The sequence below is a fragment of the Pezoporus wallicus genome, unplaced genomic scaffold, assembly GCF_028554395.1.
Source record: "Pezoporus wallicus isolate ANWC-B61680 ecotype Strahan unplaced genomic scaffold, APGP_CSIRO_Pwel_v1 contig_10094, whole genome shotgun sequence".
NCBI classification, from domain to species: Eukaryota; Metazoa; Chordata; class Aves; order Psittaciformes; family Psittacidae; genus Pezoporus; species Pezoporus wallicus.
The window spans coordinates 962,044-984,280 of record NW_026639160.1 but is presented as its reverse complement, the minus strand read 5'-3'; the positions used below and the strand labels follow the sequence as shown (position 1 = coordinate 984,280).

Genomic DNA, 22,237 nt, shown 5'->3' with positions numbered 1-22,237 from the left:
GTGTTAGCTGAAGAGGATGCAGTATTTGTTTTTTGTCCCATAGTGGGCTGGAGGTCCAGTGACAGCCCTGAGGGGTTTAGACCACCATGTGTATGGTTTACAGAGGGTGCTGAGATCGCAACTGGCCAGCAAACCACAGAATGCTGGGTTGAGTGCCCACTGACCTCTGTAACAGCGGGGAAGATGCCAGGCACCATCACCACCACTGCAGTCTCTCAGGTGAACTGGATTCACACCTCCCAGGGAGGAAGGGAAGGGTCCTGGAGGCTCCCAGCAATGCCACCTGGAAGTGCTCCGCTAGCCCCTTTATGCTCACAGCACATGGACTCCCTGATACAAGCCTGCCTGATTTTTTACTCTAGAGAGGTGCGAACCCTCAGAAGATTTATATCAAATGGCAGCTTGCAAATAACAGTGAGACCCAGAGCCCCTGTGTGAAGCACAGAGCTATAGCAGAGGCTAAGGGGTTTGAGGGTGTCTCACAAGCAGCAGGAATCAGCTTGATAGCTCATGTTCTCAGAGATCCCTGATACCTGATTGCAGTGGTCTAAATTGATCAATTGTGCAAAATTTACTAGTGTCAGGGGGACAACCTAATTCAGGGAGCAATTCACCGGATGAAGTCTGATGGGGAAGTATGGGGACAACTCCTTGGTCACTACTTGCATGAAGGTCTGTGAGATTTAGGTGCTTAACTGGGGTCTGGAAGAAAAATCTGTTCTCTTCATTATCAAATAGCAGACAAAATATAAATCAGCTACTGCAACTTGTATTTCAGAAAGGTTCAGAAGATTTGGATGCCTTGTTCTTTTACATTCAGCAGTCATTAATTCACCTTTACCCCTCCTTTTCTTTACCTTGGGACCCACCTGTCCCTGTTCAGACCTGCAACACCTTTCAGGCATTCCATGTCCACACTTGTGAGGTCATCAAGGTTAACACCTGCGGGTTATGCCCCTTGTTCTCCTGGAGACAAGGTGTGTGAGACACCAGTCAGTGTCCAGCAGCTGCAGCCGGTTCTCTGCTCCCTCCCTTCTAACTTCTTTTCTCCACAGCAGCAAGATGTCAGAGGTAGAAAACACTTTCCGCAAGTTTGCGACATACGGTGACGCAGCTGCCAGTGGCAATAGCATGACAGGGAAGAACTTCTCCAAGATGTGCAGAGTGTGGGGTGATGGATGGGAAAGCCGTGACCAGCACTGACATTGACATCGTATTCAACAAAGTCAAGTGAGTGTTGCAGGGAGGCACGGTGGGCAGCACAGCCAGCTGGGAGGAGGGAACCGCAGGAGGCAGGCAGGCTCTTGTGTGAGGAGCAGCCTCCGGGCAGCCTCATCCCACTGCCACCCAGTGGCAAGGTAACTTTCTTCTTTTTCTCTCTTTGCCATAGGGCCAAGGGTGCTCGCACCATCACCTTTGCTGAGTTCCAGCAGGCCATGAAGGAGCTCTGTGTGAAGCACTTCAAGAACAAATCACCAGAGCAAGCGCTGCAGGCTGTGTATGGCCTCACTGAGGGGAAGGAGCCCAGCCACATGGTCACCACGGTGAGTACGAGTTTCATCACTCACTACGCACCTTTAGCTGTCACGGGGTGTTTGTTCCTGCTGCTGGCACATGCGTTGTCCTCACAAGTAGGGAAGAGCTTGTTTGTGACTTGTTTCTTAACACTGGCTGCATCTTGCTGGCCTCCTTTCTTGCAGAAAGCCACTGAGGCTGGCGGCATAGAGAGGCTGACAGACACGAGCAAATACACTGGGACCCACAAAGAGCGTTTTGATGAGAGTGGCAAAGGAAAGGGTCTTGCTGGCCAAGAGGATCTGACAGACAACAGCAGCTGTGTTGGAGCCTACAAGGGGGCTGGAACCTATGACAAGACACACTAGGACTGGAATTACTTAAGGAAATAAGGACTTTCCCTCTATAACATGGGAGAAGAAGCAAATAAATATCTCATACAAGCAGTCTTCTGTGCCTGTGCACCCCAAATCTGGCAGGGTGGGAATGCATGGGGTGAGCACTGGATGAGTGCTGGATAGTGTAGGCTCGCTGTCTGACCATGCTTTGATTGCTATGTGGTGGGCTTAAATCCAAGCACAAGCTAGCCTATGGACAAGCTAGTCTACTGCCATTGCATTGCTTTGCATTTCCAATCAAGTGAACATTAGGTTAGTCTCTGAGTAGTCATTATTTAACCCTCCCAACATGTGATACTTTCTGCTGTGTTTTTTGGTTTGGGGAGCAGTGTGTGCATGCTGTTGTAGAGCTACACTGGGTCACTTTTGAGTTGACTGCTTCTTGTGGCAGACAGCCCATCAGTGGTACCTGACCACACGCTGAAGAGCGCTCTTTCAGGGCATAGAATTCAACATGTACCTCACTGTGGAGAGGGAAGGGGGACCACTGACATCAGTTTCTGCTTTCCCTTTTGCCTAGTTTAAATCCTCTCACCTGTTTCTAGCATTTGGCATGCTCACTCATTACTGTTCACCCCACTTTAGAATGCATGCAGCTGGGGAAGAGTTTGTGAGCCCGAAGAAAGCAACTGAAAAGCTGTGGTGCTGGGGATCAGAAAGGAGAGAAGGACTTTGTGGAGCATAGCAGGCCTCTGTACTTAAGAGAATGGTTTGCAAGCTCTGCCTGCACTCTCATCCTTTCCTCAAATCCTCTTTCTTTTTCTGGTGGCTGCCTTTGCCACCCAGCCCCATCACTGTGATTGGTTACGAGATCTCTTGTGCTATAGAACTAGAATCATAGTTCTTTCCCCGTGGCCTTTCAGCAGGCTGGTAGGACTAGCATGTCCCCTGTCTCTGCGGCTAGATCTCTGTGTGTGTGGCCAGTTTTGAGGTGTTCAGTGTGGGCACACATCTAGGACCCACTGCTGAGCAGTGAGGGGCTCCTTGGGTGTGTGACTGGCTTTCAGTCCACTGCAGCTATCTTCCCTGCTGAGCAACTTCAGACTCCTGGATTAGCATAATGGAGCTTTTAGGAATAACTGAAACAGCACCTTTGGGACAGTTTTGCCTGACATTATGGAGAATTATCTAGCTGTACTATTCCAGTCCTACAAGCCCTCATCATGGGCCATGATGTTTGTTAAGGCACAACACTTGCTCAGAGCGCATTGCTCTTTGCCCCATAGCACTAATGAATGTCGTCCTTCCTCACCTAACAAACCAGTTAGGTGGATCTAGGAATTAACAAACCTCACTCACTCATGCACTTTCTCTTACATTGTCCTTATGCACCAATGACCTTTTAGGCTACTTTATGATCCATTGTGTTCCTAGGTAACTTGTGTGCAAAGTGGTTTGGTGACTCTGGGCTATATGGCAAAAAGTTCTGTAGAAAAGGGTGCAGGTGCATTGGGCATAATTGGCAGGGTCTTGGTAGCTGGGCGCTGCAGGGGTGACCTGAGAGGAGATCACAGACCATCCTATACTGGCCCACAGCCTGAGGAGGGCTGGAACAAAGAGATGCCACCAGTGAGTGCTAGAGCAAAGAAACCCCCTAGCACAGGCAGGCAGACGGGAGACCCTGAAGGAGGTATGACTCTAAAGAGACTGTGGCTGGTGGAGAAGGGCAGACCAGTGCAGTGAGAAACAATAACCGGAAACAGAAGAGGAACCACAGTGGCTGACCTCAGTCTCCTGTGCTGTCCATGGCCCTGAGGCACTGAGAGGATGGAAGGCCGGGAAGGGGCAGCAGAGGTGTCTGGGAGGAAACTGATGTACTCCCCCTCAGTGCTTGTTTAATTGCTTGTCTATATTTGTTAATATCAGAATGGATGATTTAAAGTTTCTACTAGTAGGCAATAAACTATGAAATTCAAACTCAAGACTGCTCTTTTGCTCAATACAGTAGGAATTGGATATGGTAAAATAGAAATAAAAGCATTGGAACATATGTAAAATAAAAAAAATAGGCCTTATACTTGCTTTTTGAGTTTTGGTACAACTAAGATCTTTAAAACATACTCTAAAGACTGCTGTTCTCAGCAATGCTGTATTGGTCCATCATGTTCTGTGCAATAATTTAAGGAAAGTACCGGTAAATGGAGAGTAACAGAATGGTGCACAAAAAGCTAATGCACTCAATAAAATAATGACAGAACATTCTCAGATAGCTCTTCTTCTTGTAACATAGCATTCCTTATTTCAATACAGTCTGTAGGTAATTGCAACAAACATTAATACTTTAGAGCTATGACTGCTGTTCCCGAAGCTTTCTCTCATTAGCTCTGAAGTGGATCTACTCATCCTGTTGCTCTCAAGATGTGCCTGCAAAAACACTGCTGAGAGGTTGCAGGACTCGATAATGTTGTCCTGGGCTCGAATAAAGTTTTTCAACTCTTTCCTATGCTTTGAGGTGTAAGTCATAGGTCACAGTCCCCCTGGTCCTCCAAGATGAAGGGCCGACTGATTGCTTCCCCACAATATAATACTATGTGAGGAACAATGCTAGTGCATGTTACAGTGTAACCAAAAACATGGGTTTGAGGGTCTCCCAGTATTTTTGATCCACCCCTAAATGCTTATCAATACTTGATGTGTAGTTATCAGCAAGGTCCTGCTGACTCTTGGTGGCCAAGCAGAAAGATGTACCAGATTGATGGGCCCAGCAGTGTACTAGCACCAAATAATGCAGTTTTCAAGCAAAAGATGTAGGCACCAGCAGTCTCACAGTTGTATCAGTGTTTGGGTTTGGTGTGGCATCCGATGTCTGACTCCTTCTAGCTGCACTTCAAACACCTTGAGACCTTTTCATATGGGGAAAAGGCAAACAATGATTGCCTTCAATAACCAAGCAAACCTTGAGTATTTTTTTGCTCAGGCTCCAACTTCCTTGCAATTAAATGACCCAAGCAATAGTCCGCATGCAGTTCTGCAGACACACACAGGGATGCGCTGTTGGGCTTTTTTTTTTTTTTTTTTTTTTTTTTTTTTTAATGTAATTTTAAAAGAGCATATATGGCTGGCACGGAAAACACTGTAACACTATGGGAGCTTTAGTAACAAACTGAGAGCTTCGTACTTGTGCTTGTGTAGTTTGAGTTCTGGTTTGCATTAACTCGGGTACAATGTGACACTGGAGGGTGTATATCTGAGACATGATTCAATCTGTACTTCATCCTGCGATCTAACTTGTGCAGTACTCCAGCACCAGCAAGAATCACTACTTGTCCTTTCTATTCCTTATAAGTAGAAATCACAAAAGATGAGGAATGCCATGTTCACTCCCTACAGCAGCAACAGAGTGAACGGGTCAAAAGGAAGTCATGGTTGACTGAGGAGTTTAAAAATAGTACCTGACTACTCTATGCCCCTGGGGAAGCAGTAACACCACTGAGCAGAGGATTTTAAAATGGCCAGAGACATGATGTATCAATTAGAGTCAACAGCACATTTACAAACAAAAAAGAATAAAAAATGCAGTTAATGTTCTAGTGCACTGGGAACATTCAAAAATAAATGTCTGTGTCATTTTATATTTGCTCTATTTAAGAGGCCACATTACCTAGAAACCCAGCCATGCTGGGAGAAAGAGGTTAGAAGCCTTCCTTTTGGAGGTGGCTGAACTTTATTGGGCATTGCTTCTCTGCACTGTCCCACGAGCATCAGAGACAGTGTGAGGGCTCTGGGAGAGGGCTGGCTGCTGGTGCTCCTCCACGTATCTGCATAGCAGTCAGGAGGATGAGGCCCTTGGAAGCTGCAAGGAGATAAATGTAGCTGCACACATGTAAGTGGCCCAGTTTGGGGGGTTTACTGGCAACAGTGGGAATCTTGCTGAAGTAAAACTACATTCATTATCTAGGTGCTTATACCCAGCTACTGCTAAATTGTCAGTACTGCGGATGAATAGGGAAGCATTGGCATTTACAACGTTCTGAAGTACAGGGGAAAAAATACCACAAGTCCAGTTCACTTTGGCAAACTCAGTGAACTTGTTTTCTTGTTTCTCTGGGGTGTTTCCTAATACATTCCTACACTCCACTTTCCCTCCACCCAACAGCTACATCCTTCAAAGCAGTTTCCTTGCTATCTTCTAGAAACACATCTCAAGACCAATTAGCAATTCTTTGCCAGCTCATCATTGCTCCACTGTACTGGAGGCACAACATCACACACCAGTCAAATAAAAATCATTTGGTAACAGTGGTGAAATCTGCACACAAATTAGAAGATCTGAAGATACAACTGCTGTAGCTGTGCAGTAGGAGCTGCAGCAGTAGGGCAGGGTGTTATTGAACACAGGTAGGAAAGAATATGACAAGAAACTACACACACATGTATGCATGTATGGGTGCATAATGCTTTTAAAGCACTCTTCAGACTGCACAAGAGAGATACAGAAGTCCTCTGCTACCTCCTCTGCTGCTCAAGCGTGCAGTTGGTCTTGCATGTCAGTCAACTCTTGCTGTTGCTGAAACCAGCGTAATTTCACTTTAACAAAGCAGGAAGAAAAAAGAACAGATTGTATCAGTGGACCCACTGGCTAGTAGAAATGCAGCAGGACAGACAAGTGAGCATCCTTGTGCTGCAGTGTGGTGTGATGATGGCTCATGGCATTTTCCATGGTATTGAACCTTTTTTTTTGCAAAGTTGCTTCTTTTTGCTGTTGCTGTTGCAGGTTGTATCCCTAACATGATGGCACAGGGAGCTTACTGACCTGCTGCCACATGAGGTGTTTCAAGGTGGCATTGGGCATCCTCCATAAGCACTTTGCTACAGTTAAGCAAGGCCTGGACCTAACAGGCTCTCACCCTGACAGTTTAAAGCATTTGCAATGGTACACAGATGTGGAGAACTAATGATCTGTCCACATTTATACTGGACTGGTCAGTCAAGTGCTATTTACATTTGAAGTTACGAATTGCAATGGACGGCAGTGCAAGGCTTTCCCCAGCTGGTTCTTGTTTCCCCTGCTGCTCTGGCTATTGAGAAATGTGCACATCTCCACTGCCTCAGGGAAGCAGTGGTTATACTTGGGGCAGAGTTAATTATATGCTAAGGAACCCAGTGGGTATTCACCTCAGTTAATGCATATATGACAGAAAAGGAAAAACACCCATTTGGAGATTGATGCACAGTGCTAACCTGGCTTCAGTAAGCTTTGTGTAGCTGGAAGACTACATTGCTCTGACTGTTTCATGGGAATCCATGTTGTAATACAAGCCTGAAGGAAGACATGTATGCCATAGGCTTGTCTTTTTTTTTTCCAGCAGTGTTCATCAATCTAGCAGGAGACAATTTCTCTCCCTACAAGCTGTCTTTCTGATAGTCGCTGCATGCTCACCCTCATTCCTTCCCTCCTTTCCAGCTGTGAACCTTCACAGGTTACCTGAGTGCCCAGTAAAGGTGTTTGCACTTGAGCCCCCAGCCACATGTAATCAGGGCAGAAGGCATTCACAGTGGAGTCTTGCCCATCAGCCCTACAAACCACCCCCTGCTACCATCGACCCCATGAGCCGCCCCCGTGGAGAGAGACAGGGTATAATGCAGTTGTGCCACTGTGTTGTGTAGCACCATGATGTGTAGCGCTGGGATACACTGCTGTGTAGTGGTGATATTGGCTCTTGAAGTGGCTCTTTGCCACTGAGTCTGGGATTGCTTGAAGTCTGGTATTGTTCTTCACTGTCAAGAATCAGATGCTGGTTTTTGCTTTTTTTTTTTTCCTTTCTTCTTCTTTTGCATGAATGATGGGCTTTCTGTCCTCACTAAACTCAGAGCTGGTAATTACAATTGCTGGCTTAACGTTTCCCTGCCTTATTCATTCAAGATGCCATCCTTACTCTTATCTATGCACGTGTGGCACATACTCTCTATCTTTTTGTCTACAGTCCTCCACTGCTGGTGTCACTTAAAAGATGACAGGACACAGTTCCAGAAGTCTTTACTAATCATCCACAGCTAGCCATTCACAATATAAATCACTGAAGATTTTTCTCCCATGGAATTTAGCTTCACAGCAAGCAGCAAAGACAAACAAGTTCCTCTGCCTCACAGGCACAGCAGCAGCAGGGAGGAAGAGACGGGGAGTGTATAAATGCTTCAACAAGTGCACTGGTCTGACAGTGTCCAAGGATTGCCACCTCCCAGCAAGGCTAGGCCATGCAGCTGCTGCAGCACTGGGGCTGCTCTCAGATGTGCCCTTATTGGAACTGCAATCCTGACCGTGACAGTTTCATGTGTGAAAATCAGGGGTATTTTTTATTGCCCGATTAGAATTCCCCTTATTGTGCAGTGTTTGAAGCAGGCAGAGATTGCGCTGTGGTTTTTAACAAGTTTGGGTGGGTGTTCATAGGAAACCATGCCTGACCCTTCGATAGTCCGAATGAAGTCCATGATTCTGTAGCTTTAAGCCCTAACCAAAGCTGTAATTACACAGTTTTCCTTCACTGAAAAACCTGTTTAACATGTTCTCACCCACTCCTTCTCTGAGTTACTCACACCAGCCTCCCTTCCTCCATGCTGCAGTTTGCTACCCTTTAACTCTGCTGTGACAATTACTTTGTGGGGCTACACTGTCAAAAGGCATTTCTGATACAAGTCAATCTAAAAATAAAGACAACTAAATCCAGACAGCCAAAAGACAAAGGAAGTCTTGCAAGTGGGAAGGTGGAACAATCACGCCAGATTTGCTATGCAGGAAAACAACTGCAGCAGTAGTGTCAGTCACTAACTGATCCCCCTCAAATGTAAGTACCTGCTTCAGGAGTTGTCCACCTTTCAGACTTTGTTGTTTATTATTCAGATTCACATTCAGTCCCATCCAGCCTTTGCTCTTCTGAGGACTTGAGCTTGCAGGCAAAAGCTAGAAGATTAAGACCTCTCTACTGGTATCTTGGACTACCTAGAAATGTTGCCTGCACCTTTGAGGGAGGGTTCATGTGATATAATGTGACTTAAATCATGCACAGCTGATCTTGTTACTCCTGATACCTCTAACCCTTCAGATCCAGCACAGTATGTATGCACAGGATTTCTGCATTATTCCTGACAACTCTAACCCGTCAGATCTAGCATAGTATTGCTGTATTGTAGCAGTATCTTGAAGGGCTTAGGTGTAGTAACAACATGCGTATTTTGGGAGATTTTCCTGCTAAGTCAAGTCCTGAATAGCTCTGAAAGCTGCCCAGGCTTCAGTGACCTTATCTGTCATGTCAGGTACTTTCAGTGCCAGGTACTTGCAGATAGTCTTCCACAGCTATCACAGTAATTCAGTAAATACTCAGCAGAGCAACAGCATTTATAGAAAGTACTTAAATATTAAAGGATACTTGTTAAAACAACATGTTTTGAAAACAGTCTTTAATTTGTATTTTGAAACCTAATCTATTTATTTCATAATACTTTATATTCTCATTGTAAACCTTTATTACATAAAGAGTGAAGTTAAAAATAATCAAGTAACAACAGAAAGTGACAGTCTCTCGGAAGAGAGGGGAAGAAATATTCCTCCAAATTTCCTGTACCAGATACCATTTTCTAAGAGAGAGATTATCTCAGGGAAATTGAGTACTGTCACTCATTGGATAGTAGAGATTTGTGCAATTTTTTTATAACTAATATCCCCATGGATTTATTAATTGCACAGGTACTGCTAACAATTTTGCTGCAACAGGATTAAAGCAACAAACCACCTACATATAACTATGGCTAACTTCTACACAAGCTGTTCTTGTAAATAAATGTTTCTTAAAAACAAAACAAAAAATAGATCATATTCAAAATAAGTCACATTTTGTCACATTTGAAACATGGTCTATTGCACTCAGTATCTTCCAGTAGCATGTGGTTTCTGAAGTGTCCTGCATTGGACACCTGAGATTAAACTACCAAAAATCACCAGGTATATTTTAAAAAATAGACCATAAACTTGCAAAAAGTTGCAGTAATTCCTATATTTCTTATAGTCTTTCCTTAAGAAATTTATTTCACACCTTCTCACTGTAATTGCCCACAGTTTCTTTGCTAGAGAAAAACTATCACTGCATCTCTAAGAACGCCCTGTTCACACAACAGTTAAACACCTATGTTATAACCAGCCATATGCATATATATAGTTAACTTGAAATCTTATTCTTTATATACATTTAAAATCTCCATGTCTAGTAGATGCAATGCATGTAGACTCCTGAGATATATGTGAATATCAGTAATGTAGCTGCTTGTGAGGAATAAGTGATAGAAATTTTGATTATTTATAATACCTAAAATGAGATTTGACAAAGACAGAATAAGGGTAAAAATGGAATCAGAAGTTCATTACATTATCGTTATTACCATTGCTATTCTTGCACATTAATGGAGATGCATGGTGAAGCACAAAAGAGCGATTAGACAAATACCTTTTCCTGAGATGTTCACAGGGATTGCTAACAGGACAAATACCAACATTCAGGAGTGGACAAAAGTAAACTTGACGTCCATATTCCTGTTTCAACAATATCCGAGCTGGGGGTAAAATTTAGCTTTAGAGAAGATATGGTGTGGTGAATTCTCACGTACACTTTTCAAGAATGGTTTCAAAAAGATAGAAATGATTGCTGCTCAAAACACAACACAAGGAGTTTTGGGATTCTCAAAGAGATACATGGAGAAGGTACCTCTAAAGAAGACTGAAACAGCACAGAGAAAGAAAGGTGCTGCTCTGTCACAGCTGTCTTTTCAGGAACGCAGTGATGGTGTTCATGTTAAAGCCCAGAACCATTGTCTTAGGTCTGACAATTTTTGCTGAAAGATGAGAGTAAGCACCTGAGTTCCCAGGTTTCCTGAGGAAAAAATTACTCCCTGAGGGACAGCTGGGCTTCCACATGAGATGAGGAACAAAAGAAGCTGGTCACATTTAAAGGAGAAGATGATGTTAGAAATTCACATCTCCCAATTCCCCTCTGTTTACATTACCACTGAGAAGAATACAAGTTGTAGGCTTGGGGCTAAAATCAAACATGTTGTCAGTCAAAGCGACTGACACACTTTTACAGTGAATTTCCTTCACAGTGAAAAACGTTTATGCTATTCTTCCTTGGGGAGGGTGAAGGCTGGAACCACTCTTTTATGCCTTTGATGGCTAAGAATATTAAAGACAAGAATCTAAATTCTAATCCGCAATCAAACACATGACAGGAAGAGGGCTGAAAGACATTAAATAGGTTTTACATGACTGCATAATGTAATGCTGATAAAGCTGTAAATAAAATGAAATGGAATGTAGCAAAAATACATCTTCTCTGATGTCCTTGCTGCTTCTTTGGCACCTCTCCACTTTTAACACTATTTCAGGGCTGGACATTGTGTAGAAGGCACGAAAAAGCAACCCTACAGATACAGGGTTTAGCTCTGAGCTTTCCAGGGAGAAAGTGGCAGGACAAAAAATCAAAGTCACTTGGTTTTGGGAACTGCTTCTCAGAGGCTGCTGGCTGGAGGCAAGGAAGCTGCTGTTCTTTGTGTTGTTAGTGGGAAATGTCATAATAGTAGTTACGTAATCTCAGCTCGACTGCAACAAATCCTGGTCGGTCATCAACACTGTGGAAAGATGACAAGTGTCACTGTGCAGGAAGCAGAAAGCTCTGAAAGTGCATGGTCCTTGTAACACTCGGGCCTTTACCTCAGTGATAGCTAATTTAAAGCTGCTCACTGTATTTGAAGGCTACCAACATGAATGCCAAGTGGCAAATATCACTACAGAGCATCCAGTCAGTGGATTTAATATCATGCCTGTTACTTAGTGGTTGGTGAAGGTACTGTGAGAAAGAAATGGTAAATCAGCTCCATTTCATTTTCTACTTAATTTCCTCCAGCAAGAATCTACAGAAAAAAAATATTTACAGCGCAATATCTGCCTTATAATGGTTACTACAGTCATACAGAGTAGCTTACCACCACTGAGAGCAGCCTACACATACACTATATGGATATACCAACTATGTGTACTGTCATTCCTCTATATCTGCAATTCTTTGTTGATTTGGGAGAACATAATTGAACTGGCAACAAGCCCTTACAATAATACATTACACATTGAAACAGTTACACTGCCTGACTTTAGTTTTCCTTTTTATTTCTTTTTTTTTTTCTTTCCGATATTAAAGATATGTGAATACAAATAAAAAAGCAGCACGCTTTATGATATGCTTATTCATCACAACAAAACCCCGAGACTTTAAACTCTAGAATTGTTACGGCATTTTAATCAAACCAAAAGGCAGAAATTATTTAATGGCTCCACAGTCTTTCCAGAATACTAGGCATAATAAAACTAACAAAGCATCAGGATATCTAAAAGTGAAGTACCACAGCTCCTCATAAAGAATCCAGAGACCTTTGCTAGGCACATACATTCTCGAGAGGGTGAACTGGGAGAATAAGTGACATTACAGTAAACTTTGGATACTTTATGGAGACCTTCCTACAGCTAAAGGTCAACAAAATAGTTCAAAACAAAAGATCTTAAAACATTTTTAGTAGATTTTTGCAATACACTTATTTAAGAACAGGTCAGGTAGGCTTTCTTTTCTTTCTTGTCTGTATTTCATAATTCTAACTTCTGAATTGTTATTGATCAGAAAAATGTGTTTGACATACTATGTGTGATCTGAAAAGATGTGCTGCCTCTTACTAAAAGAAAGTCAATGGGATCCAATTTTGAATATATTCAGAAATCAGAGAAGAGAAAAATAGGTCAAAACAATTAATTATTGAGGAAAAGAATGAATAATTTGGCAATATGACTTTGAAATTTCAGCAAAGTCTTGGAAATTAAAATGAAACAAAATACAATCCAAAATGAAACAAAAATATTTGCTTAATTGCAGACTTTCTTTTCAAAATACTTGTTTTTTTATGACACCCTGTATTTTGTATATAACTATTACAGCAAAACCAGCTGTGCAAAATCAGCTTCTCTTAGTGCACTCAGTAACTCGAACAATTTTCACTTGAAAGTGCAACTGATTCCTTAGTTTGGAGGTTGTTTGCAAGCTACACACCAGCTGAAACAACATATTTTGAAATACCTTTCCCCATTCCTCCCCTCCATCCTGGCTATTAAGTAAGTAGACTAAAATATGCTTCTATTAAAAGAGAGAGCATCACATCATACTCACTTGTATGTCCAACACAATTTCATTAGATCATAGACTTCTGTTGGACAGACTTCTGGACGTTCCATTCGTTCTCCTCTTTCAATCATCTGTGCAACTTCACCACCTTTCATTCCCTGGAATCAGGGTGACCAGAACAGTCATTCAACTTGCAAATGATTGCAGCACACATGCTAGTATAAAACAATCAGACGCCTGGAGCTGGTTTTAGGGCTATCCTTTGCAACTCATTTGTTGCAACAGATGGGGTGCTAAGGCCATCCTTGGCCCGTAATATAAACCTTTTTATGTAGGAGAAGGGATTGGTTCAAATTTGCTCTGCATTTTTAGAGAAAAAAAAAAATGCTAGATAGAACTACTCACCTTATATGGTTTTTGCCCGTAAGAGAAAGCTTCCCACATTAAAACCCCAAAGCTCCACACATCACTTTTGCTAGAGAATTTGTAGAAATTCATGCATTCTGGAGCATACCACTTGACTGGCCATTTTCCATGACTTTGTGCCTAAAATACGTCATAAAAGAAAGGAAAAAAAGCAGGCTAGGGACAGTAGAAAGTAGTAAACAACATCAGAATTCATATGCACACATTCGTACCCTAGCATTTCTGATACAGTTTGCATTAGAAAGAATGGGTAGCAGCTTCTTTAAAATTGTTACAAATTTGCTCCTAAATCTTCTACTTTCAAAATAATGCACCAAAATGAAATCTATGGTAAATACAAGCTTAGATAAATAACTTGGAGTCATGTTTATAGTGGCATTTAATTTAAAGGTTCTCTTTAAAAGTAAGATTTTTCATCTAGGGTCTCCATAGAGGGTAGAAGATACACAATCAGCTACACAGAGCGTCATTACTTGAAGTTGATGCCCCATTTCAGAGCAGACTGATCACCTTATGGCAGACTTCAGTTTGATTAAATTATGTCATAACACTTTGTTATGATAATGCAAGCATTAAGCTATCCCAGCACAGAGCTAGATCTAGTGAAAGAACTCCACTGCACTTTGTGGAGTTGTAAAGGGAATGGGCTTTTGATACTGATTCTCAAACCTCTGACAGGCAGCTCCGGCTAGGCTACTGGCAGTGATTTCAGATGTTACTGCCTTTTCTGACAGCAGATACTATTCCCACAAGGTCATCAGAAGGGAGTATGTGCCTGCTCCTCCTCTGCAGGGTTTCAGAGTGTAGCTTACTAGTTTTATATAGCTGATGAAAGGGAATGTGCTGAACAAAGAAATTGAACTACGAGAGCAATATATCAGAAAAAAAGAGATGCAGACATGATTAGAGCCTTTGTCTCCCACAGATGTTTGCACCTTATTACATGTGTCAGTTATTTAAGACCCTTTAGCTGCACACAGATCCAGTGAATTTAAAACCAAGCTAAACATATTCTGCTTAGAGCAAATGACTATGTACCAGTGATGTTCTTTCAAAAACCTCCCTGAATTCAATTATTAGTCGATAGTACAGTGTGCTAGCCTAAACTGTTCTTACACATGGTCAAAATCATGTGCCCAAAAGTTTATATCTGCAACAAATACATTCTCCCCCTTTTATATACGGAGGTATCTCATTTCTACCATAAATTTCAACCTTTTACTGACAAGTTTACACAAAGTAAATAAAAGAAGTAAGCAAATAAAAGAAGGGACAGGCTTTTTTCTCCATACACATCTCCTAGCGTTGATCACATATTTTGAAAATTGCTGACATGCTGCCAAGCTATAAAATAATGGATGATACATATTATTTCTAATTTTCAACTTTTAAAAACAACTGCAACTTTATTGAGCTATGCTACTATACAGTTTTCACGTGTTGTGCAAACCTTACCTTATAATAATTTTCATCAGCACTAAGAGCTTTAGAAAGCCCAAAATCACTAATTTTGGCATAATGTTGGGTGACTAATAGCACATTCCTTGCAGCCAGATCCCTATGAACAAAGTTACTCTCCTCCAGGTATTTCATCCCCATGGAAACCTGATGTACCAGCTCTGTTATATTCTTCTCCGTGACATGTCTGAAAATCATAATTGAATTTTAAGAGGTCAGAAGTTCATTTTCATGACTTTTCATGGAGTTCAAATATAAATCTTTACTATAAACTTCCCCGCATCATATAGAAACCTGATTCACTTATACTTAGGTAAGCTTTAATTAAAACAGGCAGCAGAAGAATATTCTGACCAAGATGATGTGTGATCCTATCAATAAATGAGGACATGTGAAAATTCTTTCATTTATTTAAAATTCACTGGTTTACCTGAAATATCTGACAGCTAGAAAACATGTACAAAATAATCATGTGCCAGTAAAGAGTAACTAAATCATTAATTATTACATTAACAACATGTGAATTTAAAATTGCCCTTAAAGGAAAATCAAATCAAACCAAAAGAAACTGTATTTTTTTTACCCTTTGGATAAATCCTATGAAGTAGAATCAAACTTACATACCTATTTTTTTGCAAAAATTTGTTCAATGGCCCAAGTTCAGCCATTTCCATCACTAACATCCATGCCTCAGCTTCACATATACCTATCATTCGGACAATATATGGGTTATCCAGTTGCTGCATTACATTTGCTTCTCTCAGTAATTCATCCTTTATGGCTGGATCATTACTCTCATTCTTAAGAATTTTTACAGCCACTGGCTTGGCACCCCTATGAAAAAGAATCCAATTCTGTGATTAGTTGCTGAAAAATCTGTGTGCAAATGCAGACAATCTTCATCTGATGCATATGCGCACACTGTACAAACTGTGACAAAAGACAGAAAAAACATGATAAAGAGGGCATAACATGTTCTGTCTTCCTGAAAATCAATGTTCCAGCTTCATGAAATAGGTATTCATCATAATTATTTTAGGTGAAAATCTCTGTGCTACATACAGTTAAGCTATCCATGTCACTCTATACCATTTCTCAAAGAGCAGTTGTTCAGATGTGACATACTGAGTAGTAGCACAACTGCCCATACAAACTATGGAGGAAGGCAGTGGACTTCCCATCCTACTTTCCCTAACAGGAGAGAAAATTGTCTCAAAGGGCACTTCCTCACTTCACAGACAAAAATAATGGCTGGGAGGTGGCTAGGCTGTAGGCAGAGGTGTCTGCAAACAAGAGAGAGGGGGATTTGACTAGATCTCTACAGGTCCCTTCGAACCCTAGCAATTCTGTGACTCTGTGAAAATGAGTGTATGAGTGCATGTACAAAGAGAACTGGTGAATGCTATTTAAAATTATTCAGGTGCAATCTGTCACCCCAAATGAAATGCACAGATTCTTGCTGCTCTGAAAAACTAAAGGCTAGAGCTCTTACATATTAGACTCCATGAAAGCAGAAGAGAACACTTACTTTTTCATCTTATAGAACCCTTTCTTTACAGTACCAAAGTTGCCTGAGCCAAGTTCTCCTTCCTCCAAGGTTAACAATTTCCTGTCAAGAGTGACATTTTTTGGTTTCATTTCATCTGGATCAGCATATGGACTTTCATAAACCTCAGTATCCATGGGTAAGGCATCTCTCTGATCACCTGCAGGTCAATTAATGAAAAAATCAGACATTATTTAAGACATTTTTGCTGCCACGGCTTTTATATATTCACCTTTTCTATGTTCAGGATCATCAGTGTGTTTGACTTAGGAGGGCATTATGAAGAAACCACTGGCAGTCCAGCTACAGGCACTTCAGAAAACCCCAAAAGAGAGCAACCTCCACCTGGGTGACATGCTCTAACTACTGAGCATTTGCATAATGTGAAACTAGGAGGTTCCTTAATGGAAGGAGGGTTAAAGGCTGGCCCTTCTCCTTAGTATTTCCTGTTAGTTACCTCAGACAATTCTTCACTCAGAATGCTGCCTTATATGTAGCTCATTTTTAGCACAATCATTAATTACATTTTACAGAAAGTCTGAGCACTAGCTTTGCACTGTGGATGCAACAGGGCACAATTCCTTTTATGAAGTGGAAGATGCAGCTTTTAGAGTCAAAGAAGTAATAATCTTTCATGTCAACATAGAAAAAAGATTTCTGCTAAATTACTTTTATTACTGATGGTGACGTGGCAATTTCAGCTTCACAGCTTGAGCTATGATAGTGGCTGTACCAATACACAATACGGTGTGACACAAATGCAAGAAAAATGAAATATGGTTAATGGGAGATCTTTGGCATAATGTAGGAAATTGCATTAATGACATAAATTGCCTACCTTTTTCCACTCCTTTAAGACCTCTTTTCCTTTGCAGTACGTAAGGATTAAAAGGTGCTTCATCAGGTGGGTGGCTAGTAGTTGGCTGAAGCTGTAGCACACCAATAGAGGTTTTATGTTTAGCAATGAATTGGTAAGTTAAAAGCATTCTTTCCCCAAGGATTACGGCACAATAACTGCAACAGCCACACAGGTGAGAATGGGAAAATGAGAAAGGGATCCAGCAAAGTTATTTCATTCTGGAGGTTACTGCTTGAGTAAATATGCAGGCCAAATAAAACATACACTGCTAAAGCACAAAAAAGGCTTTGCACATATTTTAGAGCATTTGATCTGAGAGAATGGGTCATGCACAAATCTTATTCTGCAGATACTAAATTTACATACTTTTTTCAAGTCTAACCTGTAACACAATTAGTCATAGGAATTTCTCTTTAATCTGTCCTTCCTCCCTCTCCAAGTTATCTCTGTCCATACCTATGCCACAGAGAAATTCCTAACACAAATTCAAACAAAAAATACTTCCCTGTTTCTCCTGTGGATGCTACAGAGTGACTCCACTTGGATGAATCTGGGGTAAAAATTATTTCATGGACCAGATACTAGACCAGTCAGTCTGCTCTAAGAAGGTAGAAACTGACCTAATTCTTACTATACTTGAGCATCTGTTTCAAATACAATCCCTATTTCTTTATTATTCATCAAAGGAACACTATGGAGCACACTAACCATCCCAGCATAAACACAGCATATTTTCATGCTACTTGGCTGAAGGATGAGTCTGGCACTATAAAGTAGATGAGAGAAACTTATAGTCTTTTCTGTTTACGAACTGTCAGGAACAGGGAATTACAGACCTTATTTCTGCAGTTTAGTCCCTTTGTTTCTCAGTGTGAAAATTCTACTCTAGTCATGAGTGACCTCACCCTCCTAAGAGTGTTTTGATACCAGAAATTCAAACATCAACATGAGTTTGCTTGGCTTGAATAGGAAACAAAGCATATTGTACTTGCAAAACACTACTTGAGTACGCAATTCTTCTTTTTAGTAACTGAAGCTTTCAGTGGCATAAGGTCCTGCCTGAAACAGTTGTGCTTTCCAAGTAAAGAGAAACAGAGCTTGAGAAATGACCAGGAGTGAATTATTGGGTGCAAGAGAAGTTCTATCACCTGGAAACTGCATTTCATAGGAAAAATGCCTGACTTGGATGGTATGGACCTTTTAAATCATAAGGAAGTGTTCTGCCCACTTGTTGGATGAAGCTGAAAAGGTAATACTACATAGATAATGTAGTATTAATAATATAGCAAACCCCAAGTTGGAGGCCAAAATGCAGCAAGATTCTTGCCTAGTGGGATGAGCATGGTGACCTCAGGGATGGTATGAATAATGTTTCTGATTTTCATTGCTCGGTCTTGTGGAACAGTGTTGAAAGGCCATCTGCTGTCAGGGCAAGCCACAAGAGCCCTGAGATGGTTCTGAGACAGGTGAGAGAGGAATCAAACTGATCTGGAAATCTCAAGAAAAAGGAGGCAAATGAATGGTATGTAACAAGATCTTCAGCTCTAGTTTTGTTTTTCTAGTCTGGTACACTTGGCCTGGTCTGCAAGTTAAGAACTGTATTTCCAAGACCTGTGTCACTCTATTTCACACACAGGCCATTCACTAAATCCCCAAGCCCCACTATAATTGGAATTCAATCCTAAACCTCTCAACTAATAGACTGGCAGTTTCACTGTGAACACTCAGGACAGTCTTTCTCTACACTGTGTCAGGATATATAGGAAAATGCTTATGTTCAGTAAAAAAATATTAATCATCTTTTGCAAAGCAAAACCAAATCAGATGGAATTATACCTACTGAGACCACAGTGATTTCATATATCCTTTATTGCTTCAGAACACATTAAGAATACTTAAGGTTTTCAATCTTACTGCTAGTTACTATGACCCATTCATTATTATTACTGAGATTATAGTTTTGTTTGATAGCTTCCTGGATGTATTCTTGATTTCTCTGTTGACTGTATTTATACTTTAAAAGGGAGATAATTTTGTATTCCAAAAAGTAATTGGAATCAATTAACTGAATTGATATAAAGCAATATGGACTGACATAAATACCTGTTGCTAGATAGATACAAGTACAAAGAAAGCAAGTGCAATTTGCCACATTGCATGGATTTTATGGATGCCTCTGATTAACACTTCTTGGCCAAAGTGTCTGAGAGTAGAGTGGGAATAAAAGGATTAAAATATGACTACCTAAGGAAGGGACTGAGATGCTGATTCTTTGGCAGTTTCCAGGATACTGGAAGGAAAGTTCTGAAATACTTAGGGATGACAGGATCATGCTTTTAAATGATGCTTTTGTATATTTTATACTTAAAATAACCTTTCTGATAGAAATGTAAAGTGTTCAGAAAATGACATCTAAAGGAGCCTGCATTACTCTGGGCCTTCTTTGCTTTTTGAAAGGGTTGACAGCACTATCAATTGTTCTCTGTTCATTGTGGGGACTACCTCAAATGTGCACCAAAAACTGTGATGGGAATATCTGAACCCAAACCATGTCCCACAGCACACCCACCTCTAAAAACTCTGAAACCTTTTCTGCAGCCACAGTTAAGTCACTCAGTTGTATGTGTAGGTGTAGCTGTAGCTTCAGGCTCAAGCTAACCAATGAAGCATGCAGCTCTGTTTTCTTCTTTTCCATAAACAGTCAAGTGCTGGATGGAGCTTGTGTAGTTATTGTTGTATAACTAGGAATATAAATTCATCCAACAGAAGGCTACAATTTCAGCAGATTTTCCTCAGTTTTAGATGAGTAGAAAGATTGCGTACCACCTTTCCTCACCGTAACCCAAGCTAACAAGAAATGAGATACAAGCACTTTGGGAAAGGCCTTTGAAAACAGTAAGCTCAAGATTTCAAATGGCATAGTATGTGACACCTTGTGGTATGGACACTTCTAAACTCTGGGGCAGGCTGTCAGTTTATGCTCTCATACTAGAAAGCTGTTGTGATCCAGTCCTGTTTGCACATCAATTTTTTTTTTTTTTTTTTTTTTTGCCTTCTGCTAAGGTTTGATTTTCATTGGTTAAACTACTCAGGTAAGCTAATCTTATTCAGTTAAGCTCATCTAAATTTGCCATTCTTCCCCTTATGAGGGACTAGCTATACTAGTGTGGCACTTTTATAGAAATACAGCCACACCAACAATGACAGGAGAGCAGAAGGCAGAGACTTTGCACTGACTCAAAAGGTATCTTTCTAGCAAAAGGAATACCACTTTCTATGCATGGATAAGGCCTTACCAGGATAACCCCTGAGCAGATTTGATAGAATCTGGTTGATGGAATGGGAACAAGACCCTCCTGTGTTTGTTTAAAAATATGAATGAAATGGCTTTAACTACTATAAACCCAATCTTTACAGTAAAGATTATAATTTTATAGTAAAGAACATACTTACAAAGTCGATCAATACAGCAACTGCAAGCTCTTTTCAGGTTAATAATCCTGATTTGCAAACACACAAACGTAGTCTCTTATTTTGCTAAATCAACCTGAATGGCAAAATACTGCATGATAAAAACTTTAGCCAAATCTTCCATGAGAGTTTGCTATGAAAACATAAATCACCACTAGGTGGCACAAGGTCATTTAAATTGTCAATTTTACATTACAGTAAAACAGCTTGAAAATTTTTGATCTGAGTACTAAAATTACATGCAAATAAACAGTTTGTGGTTTGGATTTTTTTTTAATGTAATTTCCAAGACTATTCCAAGCATAAATTTTCCATTTTAGTGTCTGAAAGTTTTTATGTAAGAGAACTGCCTAATTAGCCAGGTCTAAAGTAAACTCTGCATGTTGGGGTTAATGGGTGGTATATGTCTTTATATGCCTGCTCGTTTTTGTTAAAGAGCAACTGGTAATAAATAAATAAACAAGAAAAGACTCACGGGTGGAACAGGGACACACATGGTATTCCCAGCATGCAAAGAAAGCTCGTAACTGCATGCTTCACAACTACATCAATTGCTGGAAAACACAATCTTCTGCAACAGCATTTTCATTAGCACACAGCTAGATTTCCCTTGACTCCCTGATATCACCTTTCCCATTCTACCTGGTCTTGTGACATCTTACACTTGTGCAAACGTAATTAGCATGAATGCATAACAAGATTTGTGCACACTGGTTCTGTAAGAATATACTTTGTGGCTGTTATTAACAAATTATTCCCTAAATGTGCTCAGTATCATTACGTAAGCAAGCCAATCTTCTGATTAGGAATGATATTTCGGAGTAGAAATATCACTTTGTTCTGCTGTAAGTGACTGTTTTTTTGAAAAGCATTTTATCACATTTTATTTGCAGACATTTTGTGATCTGCGCTAAAATTTTGGGATGTGAGAAATTACTTAAAAATAGTCCCACAGTTTTAAAAACTTCTTTAAAACTATTGCTTTAGTTACAAAATCAAGGTCATACTTATGCAGATGATTAGGAAAAAAGCAGAAAGTTAAAAAAATCTTCACAATCAGATTGTTATTAGCCAAGACACACATCTATAATAGCAAGCCAAATGAGGGGAGTAAAAAAAAAGAGTGAAATTAGTCAAATATAAGTCCTTTTAACTCATTCAAAAACCTGAGGAGACTATATGAGGCACCTTTTTGCTGCCAGCCTTTGGAAAGGTGTACGATTTGAGTCTTGAGATAATTCCACCTCCTGCCCAACTCTAGAAACCACAATATCAAAAGGAACATTAAATATGTCAGGAAAATAAATAAAGGTATTTTACAAAGCAGATGTAGTATACAAGAATAAAACACTCCCAACCTTTCCCTTGTGTGTGCCTGCAAGTACACATATGATGCATCAGACAAATGCAATACAGG

The 22,237-nt window shown here is 40.6% G+C and overlaps 2 protein-coding genes across 2 annotated transcripts in view; one reads left to right on the top strand and one right to left on the bottom strand.

Annotated features, from left to right (window-relative positions):
* The first annotated feature begins 973 nt into the window (after positions 1–973).
* On the top strand, positions 974–1,962 carry LOC130601616 (tubulin polymerization-promoting protein family member 2-like). The gene is given in 4 exon segments (XM_057413809.1): positions 974–1,160; positions 1,162–1,230; positions 1,391–1,544; positions 1,701–1,962. Coding segments are annotated over 4 exon segments (504 nt in total). The 5' UTR covers positions 974–1,062; the 3' UTR covers positions 1,884–1,962.
* Positions 1,963–9,293: 7,331 nt separating this feature from the next.
* The window catches only part of SYK (spleen associated tyrosine kinase), a 30,401-nt gene continuing 17,457 nt past the window's right edge, over positions 9,294–22,237 (bottom strand). The window contains exons 6-13 of the mRNA XM_057413811.1: positions 22,009–22,077; positions 17,329–17,419; positions 16,473–16,650; positions 15,569–15,778; positions 14,942–15,131; positions 13,466–13,606; positions 13,106–13,218; positions 9,294–11,525 (exon numbers count right to left, since the gene is read on the bottom strand). Coding sequence (XP_057269794.1) covers positions 11,453–11,525; positions 13,106–13,218; positions 13,466–13,606; positions 14,942–15,131; positions 15,569–15,778; positions 16,473–16,650; positions 17,329–17,419; positions 22,009–22,077 — 1,065 coding nt within the window. The 3' untranslated portion in view covers positions 9,294–11,452. The remainder of the gene's footprint in view (positions 11,526–13,105; positions 13,219–13,465; positions 13,607–14,941; positions 15,132–15,568; positions 15,779–16,472; positions 16,651–17,328; positions 17,420–22,008; positions 22,078–22,237) is intronic.